Genomic DNA, 13,905 nt, shown 5'->3' with positions numbered 1-13,905 from the left:
CCATGATAATGAATTACTATCATAAAACCATAATCTCCTTCGTTACATTGTAATTTAAGAGATTTCGAAATTGCGAAAAATTCTGTGTTAGATTTCCTTTAAATATATATTATATAAAATTATTCAAATATTATATTATTAAAATTATTAATATTGTAATTATATTATTATTTATTATTATATAATTATTTTTATCAAAATTTATTATATATATATATATATGTATCGAAATTTTGTTTTATAGCGACGATTTGAGAGAAATGAAATTTGAAGTGTCCGAATAAGTAGCTCTTAAATTTAATCGCATTGCTTTATTACGCTTGTGATGAAGATAAGCAGGAAAAAAATGAACAGCCACGGCACCATGGCATGGATAATGGATCAATGACGCCGAAAAAAATAAACACAGTGAACTTGCGCACAATATATTGCAGCAGTCACGATTGATACTACGTACGGGAGTTGATAAGCGACACTTGTATCGGGAGCCGGGCGAGGACTGCAATTGTGCAAAGCAAATGCGTAAGCTCTAATGAATACTTATTACTCTTCTCGCGTGACATTCTTTTAGCATTCCGCGACCGGCGCGAATACATGAAGTGCGGATCTACGCACTTTTTTATTCGGCTCATTTAGAGTTTTCAGCTTATACTACTCGGCGATTCTTTCAACCTCGTATTTTTCAAAGGAAAACGCATAGATTTGTTAAAATCTCTCTCGATAATACGCGTTTGTTGATCGCTTGATTACGATGATCTGTATATAATGATTAGGGTTGAGTAATAACTATAGTTAATTAGTTAAAAGTTAAAAAAAATTAAATAATTGATAATTTTCAACTTTTAGCTTAGTTAATTTAAAATGTATTAATTTTTAACTTCAACAAGTTATTTTTTTATCTCTATGAATATCATTATTTTTAAATTAAAGTGTTATTAATTTTTATGTTCATTTGTCATCAATTATAATTACCAAAAAATATATTTAATATAAATAATGTTTTTCAAAATTAACTTTTGATTTAATTTCAGTTAATTTAATCTTAATTTAACTTTAACTAAATTAATTTTATTCATGCAAGTTTTAACTTAACTAAATTAATTTTAAGCACAACTAACTTAACTTGGTTTTAAAAAATCATCAACTTACCCAACTCTGATAATTATTTATCAAATATGAAAAAATGAGATATTTCGTTTTTTTTTATTAGAAAAATTTTAAATAATAAATATGCGATATTTAGTAGAAGGGGGAAAAATAGAGAATTACATATCTGAAATCTCTCTGCCTCGGATACAATAAATTTTCCAATATGATATTATGAATGTACGATTTATACGCTGAGGATGAATCGCGAGTCCCTTTGTTGTAAAGAAAGCAGAAAGAAGAAAAGAGGCTGGTTGATAAATTTGATGCATGCGTGACATATGTATACGCACACGATAACCGATAATCGTGACGCATGATGAAGCATTGACATCCGTTCGATTAAACTTAAGTATTCTAGATTTTTCCGAGTATCCGAAATGCAGAGGAAATGACAGAGATAAAATAAAAATGAATTTTTTTCAATTATTTTTTCTCCTCCCTTCTCTTTGTATCTATAGTAATATCTTTCTTATTAAAACTTCTCCAATAAATAAAATACATCAGCAGGTTGATAACAGATTGCGACTCAGAAATTGCTGGCAAATTAGCATTTCCATCAAGGATTTGCTTTTTCGAAGAATATCTGACAGCAAAAATCGAGCAAGATCTATGCTTATGTCAGCAGGCTCTGCTTTTACTGACATAATCGAAATTAACACTTTGACCTGAATTTGTAACCTTTGAGAAATTTGTAACAGATATTTGGCAGAAGTCTGTTCGGATATGGTTGACTGGGCTTTTATCACAGAAAGATAAAATAATATTATAAAATTATACTTAAGAAAAAAGTCGTCAAAGTAAAACCATATGTGTAAATATATGTATATCTTTTTATAAAATAAAATTATGTTGTTTTTCTTTCTTGGCGTTGACATCAATGACTTCTTGATCGACGATATTTGCGCTCCCTTCAATGTGCGTGATGAGTTCTGTTTTACGGTGCATTTCTGTGATGCATTCAAAATCGTAAAATAAAAACACGCTTAGTTTGAGAATCGAATAACGAGTATCAAGTTATGTAAGAGTAGATATTGAAAGAACAGCTATAATAATAACACGTTTCATTTCAGCTGTTGTGGCCCAGAATAAAAGTATGTCTCCTAATACTGAAAAGATAGAGTAGAACCTAAATATAATGGGCAAAGAATTTTTATGAGACTAATTTTCATTTTTATATAAACTTTATACACGATATATCATACATTGCAAAATCACAATTTTTTATATCTATATTTATCGTATATATATATCCAAATCTCTCTCTCCCTTTTTTCTCTTCTTTCCTTTGTTACAAAGATCTATGTATTTCTTTTATCAATTCCATGCAAATCGTATAGCGAGTTATGTCGCTTTAAATTTCAAATTGATGATGATATTATAGAACTAAAAAATTATTATGTAACAAAATAGAATTTGAATAATTTTAACAAGATTCTTTATTGTGTGGCAAGAGTGTTTCAATGGATCCTACACACATATCTATGCGGGCGAACTTTGTAAAAAAATAATTCGTACAATATATTTTTCAATTAACGATCAATCGAGTCGCTTAATATTTTTTTAAACTTACAATAACGATACATCCGCAGAGATTACAAGAAACTACATATATTTTAATAAGTACAAAATACAAATATGCGTTCGCGCAATAGTATTGAAACTTTCTTATTTGTATATTAAATACATATATATAAAAGAATAATATTTGTACTTGTAATATTTATAAAATAATAAAAAGATCATTGCAATAAAATTCTTTTATCAAATTGTAAAAGTCACTATGAATATATAAATTGCACGTCATTAATACATCTGCCATATATCTTTATCAAAATTTAAAATGTATATATATATATTTTATCTACTTTAATTGGTTCTCTTTCTCTTTCTCCCTCTCTCTTGCGCGACTCGAACGTTTTCGCCAACATGATAAATTAATAGCGACATTGAAATCACACATTAATATATATAAATATATATATGTATATATATATATATATATATATATTAACAATGATCGCATAATCAAAAAGTTGCATCATATATTTTATCATATCGACCATTTATAATATTTTTTTTTTGTAACAAGAGTTTTAATTAAAGAAAGTAATTACAACAAATTGATTAAAATTAATTAAGAAAATAATTACTACACAAATTACTTTTTTTAAATTAAAACTCTTGTTGATATCTATAACACGCACCATTTAACATAACAGCTTAAAAAATATAAATGAGAATTGTGTTTTCTCATATTTAACTGTTATACAAAAAATAGAGTTATAATATTGATACAATGTACTGGGAATGTGTTTGCGCATATTATCTATCCTATTGACATACTATTATGTTAATTATAAATATAATGCATAAAAAAACATGCATATATAGTACAAAACATTGGCAAATATTTATATTATATTATCATGCAAATAAAATTGCATTATTTATTTTCTCGATAAGTTAAGAAGTGTTTGATTAAAATTTTGGTTATTTTTTTTTAGTTTTTCATGATATATTGCGCAATTATTGCATCATACAACTCTTTCTTTTATAAAATTGAATTATTAATTAAAAATATGTAGAAATTAATCTCAGATCAATTTTTGCGTTTTATATACACATAGAAATTTTTCAACTTGATAAAACTTGCATTTTTCTTATATTTTTCATTATATAATATATAGATTAACAATAAAATACATGAAAAAATATTTTATCTATTTTGAAAAGCATATATAATTAATTATATAATACGTAACTATATACTGCCCTATTTTAACAAATTACATTGACGTTTTTTTTTCTTTTTTCTAACGAGACGATGGTTTGTTGTGTTTATGTCGTGCTACTTTCTACACACAATTTGTCGATTATATATAACTAAATTGATTTAAATTGAAAATAATAATCATGCAAGTATACAAAGATATAAAGATGTGTATCTAAGAAAATCTCTCTTAGAATTCTATCCTTCATTAGGCCATTATGTATATGTATATAATTTTCAACGTTTATCCATATATGATAATAAAATATTCGATGTAACGCGACTCAAACAAATATTTGTGCGTGTTTATATGTATATATATATTCATGTAACGCATGCTATACCTGTCTTATCTTTGCTCTTGAGTTTAATTTTATTTTAATTACTTATTTTTAAGAATAAATCTCATATGCGATAAGCAATTAGCAAAAAATCGTCAGCGATACGTTTCTTTTTACACTACATGTTTGGTAATCATTCATAGTGACCTGATGGATATATATATATAAAATCCTGTATGTGTAATTTTTTAAAAATCTTTATATGTATATAGCGAGTCAAAAATCATAAATAAAAAGGAACTGAAACTATTTCTAATTCTTGAATTCTTAAAAATATTATATAAATTATTATAATAAACAATATATCAGAAATTGAGAGAATGTAATATTATTTTAAATGTCAAGATAATTAATTATAGTTTCCTACACATGAAAATAAAAGGAATATAATGATGATGTTTTTATGTGAAATGATTCTAGATGTTATCTATTTTCTCAGTCACATTTATGTGATAATCAATCAATACTTTGCAATAACTTTTGCAAATTTAATATTCAAGATATTATTTGTTCGCGTGCGTAAATCTCTGTAAATAGTTATATGAGAATATGTAAACCTCATTCAGACATATGTGGCAGATTCGTGGTTTCATTTCGACGTTGCAGTCGTTCCGGATGCGAGCAAGCCAACTGGCTGAAATCACGAACGACGTCATTGAATGTTTCATCGCCTGTGACGCCTATCTCAGAATCTTTCATTTCTTCATTTAGCAGGCCAAGCCGTAGTCTGAAATACACAAATTGATGTAATAAAATAAAATATTTTAAAATATGTAAACATACAAATTATTGCGAGATATTTACAAAGTAACGATATCAGCATTTGCTTCTTTTACAGCGATTGACAACGGTTTTATTCCGCTTTCATCTTCGATGTGTTGATCAGCACGGTGTTTCAGAAGCAAGCACACTTGGGCAGTATGTCCTGTATATACAAATATGAATAAATTCATATCATGGGCATCCACAGGAGAGGAGGCATTTGCCCTCCCTTAGAATCAGTAAAAAAAATTAAGCATTTGCTCTCCTTTTTAATAAACACTAGAATTTATTTGTATATTTAATATAAAAAAAAATAAAAATAAAAATAAAAAAAATTTAATTATACTCCCTCCTGGAAAAAATCCTTTGGACGCCTATGATTCATCTTGTATTTTAGAAATATAGAAAAAAATAATTTGTAATTTATTAGCCCATACCTAATTCTGTTGCTAAATGTAATGGCGTTTTTCCCTCGACATCTTGACAATTAATTCGCGCGCCATTCAAAAGAAGATATTCACACGACATGACAGACCCCTGCGAAAAAGCACAGTCATTATTTGGTAATTCTTATCAACTTTGCAGTTGTTTTTGCACAAAATTGAGCAAGAGTAAATATTGTAATAAAATATATAAATTATATAAAGGTTTTTTTTAGTACATACACTTATTATCGCTTGGTGCAACGCGCTGCGGTCTTTATCATTAACATTGGACCATAATTTGTCAGCACCAGCTGCCAATGCCGCACACATTACGGGCAAATTGTGTGCCGCTGCAGCCTTGTAAAGCAGTAGCTCGGGATGTAGATTTTCGATATCTTCTTCATCGGTAAATTCTTCGTCTTCACCAGCCGTTGAATCTTGGTCGGAGCTCAATTCTAAGTTGCCGTCCATAATCGGTTTTGGTACGTCGCAACCGAACATTAATATATCCGATTCTGTTTTTTCATTGCAGTGCTTCTCTGTTCGATCTGTATTTTCCAAAACGTTTTTATTATCGTCTTTGGTATCATCGGTGTGTTTGCTGGAACTGTCATCCGTTTCGCCAACTGAAGGTGTACTAGTATTCGTTGTCGATAAATTCACTTTGTCTTCTCTTTCTAACAGATTACTATCTTGCGTTGATTCGCTGCTTGCAGCTTCTCCACTAGCTGCGGTAGTTTTAATAACATGTTTATTACCATCGTTCATATCGTTTTGCGAACGATTTAAGATCTTTCCATAGAGAGTAGAGTTATTTTTCAAATCTACGTTAGCGCTGTCATCCGAACTTACTGAATTCCGTTCAGTCTTCTTCGCTTTTCCAACAGAATTCAAGCTATCAATCGACGTGTGCTTGCTATCGTCAGAACTCGTTGAATGATGACCTTCTTTTACGGATAACAACATCGTTTTATTGCGAGTACTATTATCGATATTATCGCAACTGCGTGGTCTGCGACGTAATTTACGCACGCTCCATTTTCGAAAATGCTTTTGATCTCGACTGGCGTGATGCCTGGTTGATATCACGTCAGTCAGAGGTTTCACAAATTTACGATCAACGTACTTCAATTTTATCCAAGCTTCCCGAATATTACTAGAGAAAAGGAGATATAGTAATACAAATATTTTTGCTCGTTAAAAGAGAAATAATCAATTCACCATGATATTACATACCCATTGCATTTTGGTGTAGCTTTAGTAATGTCGGAAGGGATAGGTAGAGCCTCATATATACTGTTTACAACAGAATTACCTAATTCTGCCATCACTTTTAATATTTCTGGTTCCCAATCATCCAAAGTCAAGGAGCGAACTTTGCTATAGTGCACTCCAAGACTTCTATGTACACCAGAACATTCTGTACAAATATCAAAGACATTAAATGTACAATATTATAAGCGACAGTGTATATTAGTGTAATATTTTGGAATGTAATTTACCTATGCAAAGCGTAATGCCTAGATTGATACTGGCCCACCTTGGGTTAGCATCACCACAATCACAACATACTTCATTACCTGAGATCTTTAATAACTGTTCCCATACTCTAAAATTAAAACAATTTTCATTAAAATTAGTTTACCCATTCAACATAAACCAATGGCATATAAAAATCTATTAATTACCTCGATCTTGGTTTTGTTAATCTTCTCACAGGACCCTTATTATCGCGTGATTGCGACTCGTGTGGATTAACACCAGAACCTATACTCATACCTCTCTGAATGGCAGCACCGATAGCTTGCTGCATAGCAGTCACCCAAGCCAAATATGTTTCTTCGCTATCTGCTTGCAACATGTGGCTCCTGTAAATTAGAAAACAAGTTTTTTTTATGTCTGCAAACAAACTCTCATTTATTATTACAGGAAACAGTAAATAAATGATATGCATCTACTTACTTTGCCGGACTTAAAACTTCAAAACAATTTCTCCTTTCGCAGTCAACTACAGGTTTTACAGTGCATAATCGCAGATCTTCTTCCATAATTGTATAGCCTTCATCACCTGTTCGTTTCCGATATACCAATTGGTGATCCTTTAAGCAAAACCACCTCCTATTCCAGGTTTTGAAAGCATTACTGGTCCTTTTAAATAGGTATCCTTCCATCTTGGGATTGCCAGGTACCGGAGACGGAATCAGATCTCGATTATTAACATAGATGTGCCGATTTTCCATTTCCTTTTCAAGTTTGTTTGAATCACCCCTCATCTTGACTAAGTTTTCATCGAGATCTTTCAGAAACGGATCTAGATCCTGGGCGAGATCGCTACCTTGATGATAATAAGTGATACATGCGTGCATATAACTCAACAACGTGCCTAATATTTCGTGTCGCTTGCGCGCTTGCAGCATCGTCAATACATGAATGTAATCTAACGCAGTGTGTCGGAAGCACGATCGAGTAGCCGACAGGATATTCGACGCTTCTTCATATTCTGCAGGCCGAGATTTCGGCACTTGAGAATTTCTATTTAGCGCAATGTCGAGATCACCAGAAATTCTTTCAAAATAATGCCGAGATTCCTTTACTCTCTTGATGTCACTGGAAAAATTTAATGCAAGATAAAACTTTACTTAAACCAGTCTGTCGACTTTAGATGCAACGATATGCGTGACTCACCATTTAATAAAATTATTAAGATCTTTCATTACAGTCCTAGAAGCTTGATCCAACAAAATAGTGTGATACTTGTTCATTTCTTGCAAGGCATGAATAAGTTTATTTAAGAATGCCATTATTTCGGGATCATCACCAAAGTACGTAGACAACTCCCATAGACTATTAGCAAACTGACTGTTGAAGAAAATAAAATCATCATTAATATATACATATATTACAAATGTATAAAAGTAAAAATCTACAATGTATAAGACAAAGACTATGTTTTAAACATTGAGATTTTATAAATTTTAAAATAAAATAAAAAAAATAATACTAATATAATTTTTAATAACTCAAAATTATTAGTCTTTTTTATAAAGAAACATTTGTATAGTATTTACATGCTAATAATTTCTAAATTTATCTCATCTTCATACTCATATTTTCAATTTTAACATTTTACATGGACAATTATAATACTGATGCAATAGTTGAAGCATAAATAAATATATCAGACTCTTACTTTTGCTGTCCAACAAAGGCTTTTCCAGTGTCAATAGTTAAGCTGCAATTCTTCAACACCTAATAAACAATGAAAGCAAAGACAAATAACATATCAAGATATAATAAAAAATACTTATGTAAATAAGAAAATATTTTCTTGTTGTTATTTAAACATATAACATTGTATATTCTGCATATCTTATACATATTCTTATTTTTTTGTGCATTCTGTATGCATTATTTTTTATCATCTTTAAATAATGAAAAACTTGTGTGCTACAAGAATTTAATTAGTAGTTAGAGATTAAATGCATGCTTGTGAGTCATCATATTGTACAATACCTTATCTAATTTTTGTTCAAGTTGATCTATATTCTTCTCCTCCTCTTCGATACAGGATCTGTAAAGTTCATATTATTTTACAAAATTATACGTATTTACAAAAAAATGTAGATAAAATCAATATTTAAACAACTATAAATTGACAAAGATGAGAATAACCAAGATGAAATATATAATATAGAACTGTCAATGTTCTTTGTATAAAAAATAATGATAGAAGGGAGAGGCACAGATGTATTATATACCGAAATTTCGGTGTATCTCGTAAACATTCTTCGAATTCGATCAAAGGCTTCATTTTGTACTCTAGATCTTCCGAGATCTTCGAATGCAGCTTCGTCCGGTGTACCGCAATCTCGAGACGTCGTAATATTTTCCATGAAATTGACACGTTTGGGTTAACAGTCCAAGTGCAATTAACGAAAACTGTACGCGCGCGCACTTGCCTAGAAGACAGACTCCATTCTCTTCTGTCAAACGCCTGTCTGCGTCACGGAGTCGAGAAACATGTAAGAAGATGACTGGACCATTAAACTCTGTACATACGTATCGAAATGCACTCTCGCAACTATATTTTTGACTTGTAAAAAAAAAACGTGCCCACAAGAGAGAGAGTAAAGAGAGGTAGCTTTGTCCTTTAAACGCATGCGCATTTTATGCATGTCAGAATTTAGTATTTATCGACTGATTTAATATTTTGTATGTACAAAATTGTTTATATAATAAGACGATTCCGTTTTTAGAAATGAGAAAATTCATTTTTTTTTTTATATTCTTTTTTTGCATCTTCTGATTTTTTCCTGTCATAATAGTACTGTCACTTTGCCGTCAGATGGCGCTCGATGTGTGTTTCGGAAACTAAGCGCGAAGTTGGCGTCTCTCGGGAATTTTAAATCGCGCACGCGTCCCGCACGCACGTCACAAATTGATATCAGTGGCGATTGAATTGAAAAAAGAAGAAACATTTCTTCGTGAAAATTATAATCATGCGTTATGCCAAGCGTCTTGGTTTCAAGAACTTCACCACTTTGGCGTGTTACATATTCGGGACTGCAGTTGTGGCCAACGACGATTCGAATTACTTCGGCCACATGTACAAATGGAAGAATCTGCGGGATGGTTTTCGAGAGGCGAAGATCTGCAGGAAGCCGATTTTTCTCCTGATCCACAAACCAGGCTGTCCCACCTGCGAGAAACTCAAGCCTAAATTCATCAACTCCATCAGGCTCCTCGATCTCAGCAAGCAGTGAGTGCATCTTTCTTTCTAAAATCTTTTCCTTATCATTTCTGCGATTATTAACGCGCGCGCTATTAAACCTAAATCATATTATATGAATGGGCAAGGGAAGGCAAGAAGGGATGTTTGCTCCCCCTTGGAATCAGTACAAAAATGAAGAATTTGCTCTTCTATTGAATAAATACTGCTAGAAATTATTAAAAAAAAATTAGGGAAAAACAAAAATTTAATTAAGACCTTCCCCTGGAAAAAATTCTGTAGATGCCCATGATTATATGTATATTTTATTTATAGAAAATAATATTTATTTTATTTTACAATTAATTAATTAAAAAGGTAAAGAATGTATATAAAAATAAATAATATGAGATAAAATTTATTCTCATAAAATATCAATTCTCAAAGACACCAATAATTCTCATAAAAATATGCAAATATCGACAATCTCGAATTATAATAAGTATAAATATGTATAGGGTTTTCTGAAACTCTAAATTTGACAAGTACAACTGTTAAAAATTAGCAACCAAGTGACAGAGAGCTAAAATAAAATGCTTATATAATAAGATTTTTTATCGAATTGATCATTCGCATAACAATATGTAGTTTCGTCATGGTGGAAGCGAGGAAAGGCGAGATTCCCGCGCAAGACGAAGCGAGATTTCAACCAGATGGAACATACGTTCCGCGAATTCTCTTCTTCACTCCGGACGGCGAATTTATGGAAGATATTTATAATCGTCATCCGAAGGCCGACAATAAATATAAATATTTCTACAACAGCACAAGTCAAATAATAGATAGTATGATTTTAGCGTTGGAACGTTGCTCGGAAGAATCATCGGTCGAAACTGTTGCTGATGAGGCTAAAAAGAAGTAAATCTTATTTTTTTTATTAGATGACAGTCGCGATTATATGTGTCACTGTCACTTGAAATTATATTGGGGAAAATAAATTCATTTTGCTATACATATATATTTGTAGCATTTTCTTAAATTATAATGGTAAATAGTAATTTAGAATATTAAATGTCTAAAGAATACAGTAAATGTCTAAAATTTTTAAATTCATAAATTAAATCAATTAAATTACATTTTAATAAAAACAAGCAAAAAAAAATAAAATAATGTATATTTAATAGATATACGCGATGTATAAGTATATATAATTTGTGATAATAATGAAATATTAATTATCTCTCTTGAATGACATTTTTATATTTTTTTAATAGAATTTGAAAAGTTAATTTACATTTAATATAAATGCGAAATAAAAATTGAATTACCGCTTTTAAGCTAAATTTTGGAAAAAATAAAGCCAATACTTTGAACATTGCATATGCATTATATATTTAATGTATGCAATCGTCAAAATTTATATAGGAAAGTAAATGCATACACATGTCTTCCTATTTACTGTCTATGTAAATCTGTTGTATATAGGGCAAGAATAAACCAACAGGAACAAAATAATTACACAACGTAAAGAAACCAGTTAAAGTCGGATTGCGCGGTGGAGTCTTGTCTCTCCTCCTCTCTGTGTCTCTCTTTCTCGCCCTCTTATTTGTTTTCTTTATGAAGACAGCATTCGAGTCTGCGCTTGTATGTGCGTCGTCAGATTCGATGCTGCATCCAGCATCCAATATACGGCGACCTATAGCGAGCTCGTGCAAAGGTAGACTTGACGGCGCTTGCGTTTGCAACAGTTGCCAGATGCTAAAGCGGCCCCGCATTGGCCGATGAGATCGTAACCAAGAACTCGCAACCCCTCAAAACCACGCCCATTTCATCCCTTCCGTAACACGCGACTATTATATGCATATATGTAGATACGTAGATTAAGTCGACACTGCCATTTTTGGAATAATTGAAAAATGAAGATCAATTAATAACAATCGTCGTTGTGAATAAAATCGATAACGAAAGTTTTATCGCGAGATTAAACGAATTAATATATGTATATTCTGAATCCTTTTTTCGATGAAAATTGATATAGGGATGCATCTTTTGAATTTTTAATTTTCTTTAATTTTCCTATAGGCAAAATTGTTTTATAAAATAAGGGTTTTTATAAATGATTTTATTATCTTAAATGTATCCATGTAATAAGAAAAACACACAAATATACATCAGGATGTATCTAAATAAGTGCAAAAAATTTTAGGAGATGATTCCTTGTCAAAAATTAAGGGAGGTTTTTTTATAAACACATGCTTTCATATCCTTCTCTGAAAAGTTACATTTCCTAAAGAGGGAGGTAAAAATTAAGTTTTTTTTCTTCAAATTTCAGACAAATTAGAAAAATGAAACAGAAAATATCCAGCAAATCAATTCCTCAGGGAAGAATATAAGAGTACATGTTTATACAAGAAACCTCCCTTAATTTTCGACAAAGAATCATCTCTTAAAATTGTTCGCACTTATATAATTAGGCAGATACACCCTGTATAAATCGGTGATTTTTCTGCTCCAGAGAAATTGAGAATTTAATAATCAATTTGTACAGCTGAGAAAGCTTGATAATATGCAACAATATAAAGAATTTTGTAACAAATATGCGTGAGACACAAAAAGTCTCGAAGGAGTTACTCCTCGGTATAAAGACAAAAATACAAACGAAAGGGGGTAAAGAATTGCGAGTGCGCCACAATTAAAGTACTCAAGTAAAGGCGTACATATACATATATACATATAGAGAAACGGCTTCTCCCCGTAGAAATCGCGAGTCGGAGCTTACGCACACGTTATACGTTATGTATGGATCCTCGCGGAGCGGCGTTCTGTGTTTGAAGGGTTGCAGATAATATATAGCCCGTTTCGGCGGAGAGTGCTTTTTAGCTTTGACCGTTTCACATCCGGCGACGGACCGGATCGACCACCCTGTGCCGGGCTATTGCGCCGTAATATCGCACCCGCGCGCACATCTATATCTCTACATACGCGCGTCCGTCACTTTTTTTTGTTCCCGCAGAATCCTGACCACCACTCCACCGACGGATTCCGCCCGGGGGTGAGGAAAGGGGGGCTTTAAAAAATGAGCCGGGACATTATTTCTGCTCGCCCTCTCCTCCCGCAGACTGACCGATCCTCCCTCTTTCCCGGTGAACCCTCCCGACGTCGTTTCCGCCGGCGCAGCTTGCAATGTGCCGCATCAGCGAATGTGCAAAAATGAAAAGAGAAAAGAAGAATTCCGCGCGACGGAGGGTGGCGAGAGAAAGGGTGAGAGGAGAAGAGGTGGAAGAATTATATATCTTTCTCTCGCATGTCTCCCTCGTCTGTCCGTTCGGTCGTTTCGGTTCGGGATATGGATATGCGCGCCCGATGGCGGATATATCGGGAGAGAGAGAGAGATTTTCAATTCAATCTGTTAAAAGCACGTCAAAAAGTCATACGGTATTTCACCGGCGCGGTAGATCGCGCGCGTTTCATCCCGACCCGATAACGGCGGTGTTAGGATGTATATACACATTGATATACATGTGTGTGTGTGTGTGTGTCATGTATACACACTGATGATGTTATCCAACGTAGAACGGCTAACGAGCGAATCCAATCATCTTAACACAATCGCCGAGAAAAACTGATCGATTTTAAATACCCTTTGACTGTCGATGAAGATCTTCTGAAAGAAATTGAGGAATATTCTTTACATCCTCGTTCCGATCATTAGTATCATCGATTCTTCAATTTGCACAATAATAAATAAAT

The 13,905-nt window shown here is 32.1% G+C and overlaps 2 protein-coding genes across 2 annotated transcripts; one reads left to right on the top strand and one right to left on the bottom strand.

Annotated features, from left to right (window-relative positions):
• Positions 1-2,567: 2,567 nt before the first annotated feature.
• Positions 2,568-9,606, bottom strand: CenB1A (Centaurin beta 1A). Its single transcript, XM_029307946.2, has 12 exons — positions 9,206-9,606; positions 8,961-9,018; positions 8,638-8,696; positions 8,133-8,306; positions 7,410-8,054; positions 7,136-7,315; positions 6,950-7,056; positions 6,684-6,867; positions 5,688-6,603; positions 5,460-5,559; positions 5,065-5,185; positions 2,568-4,987 (listed from the first exon to the last, which is right to left on the bottom strand). Exons 1-12 carry the CDS (start codon positions 9,256-9,258, stop codon positions 4,819-4,821), a joined length of 2,766 nt encoding a protein of 921 aa, XP_029163779.1. The 5' UTR covers positions 9,259-9,606; the 3' UTR covers positions 2,568-4,818.
• A 307-nt stretch (positions 9,607-9,913) lies between these two features.
• On the top strand, positions 9,914-11,082 carry LOC114935386 (thioredoxin domain-containing protein 12). Its single transcript, XM_029308229.2, has 2 exons — positions 9,914-10,206; positions 10,804-11,082. Exons 1-2 carry the CDS (start codon positions 9,947-9,949, stop codon positions 11,075-11,077), a joined length of 534 nt encoding a protein of 177 aa, XP_029164062.2. The 5' UTR covers positions 9,914-9,946; the 3' UTR covers positions 11,078-11,082.
• Positions 11,083-13,905: the final 2,823 nt, after the last annotated feature.

Source organism: Nylanderia fulva, unplaced genomic scaffold (assembly GCF_048542155.1).
Source record: "Nylanderia fulva isolate GAGA-0341 unplaced genomic scaffold, ASM4854215v1 Scaffold12, whole genome shotgun sequence".
Lineage (NCBI taxonomy): Eukaryota > Metazoa > Arthropoda > Insecta > Hymenoptera > Formicidae > Nylanderia > Nylanderia fulva.
Note: the sequence above shows the minus strand (reverse complement) of the source record. Positions and strands in the feature narration are given on the sequence as shown.

Excerpts from the sequence above, each read along its gene's own strand:
- CenB1A (XM_029307946.2), bottom strand. The coding sequence starts at position 9,258 with ATGAAGCCTTTGATCGAATTCGAAGAATGTTTACGAGATACACCGAAA. Across the intron at positions 5,560-5,687 it reads TGCACCAAGCGATAATAAGT|GGGTCTGTCATGTCGTGTGA; the intron begins GTATGTACTAAA and ends GCTTTTTCGCAG. Across the intron at positions 5,186-5,459 it reads ACATTTAGCAACAGAATTAG|GACATACTGCCCAAGTGTGC; the intron begins GTATGGGCTAAT and ends TTGTATATACAG.
- LOC114935386 (XM_029308229.2), top strand. The coding sequence starts at position 9,947 with ATGCGTTATGCCAAGCGTCTTGGTTTCAAGAACTTCACCACTTTGGCG. Across the intron at positions 10,207-10,803 it reads CTCCTCGATCTCAGCAAGCA|TTTCGTCATGGTGGAAGCGA; the intron begins GTGAGTGCATCT and ends AACAATATGTAG.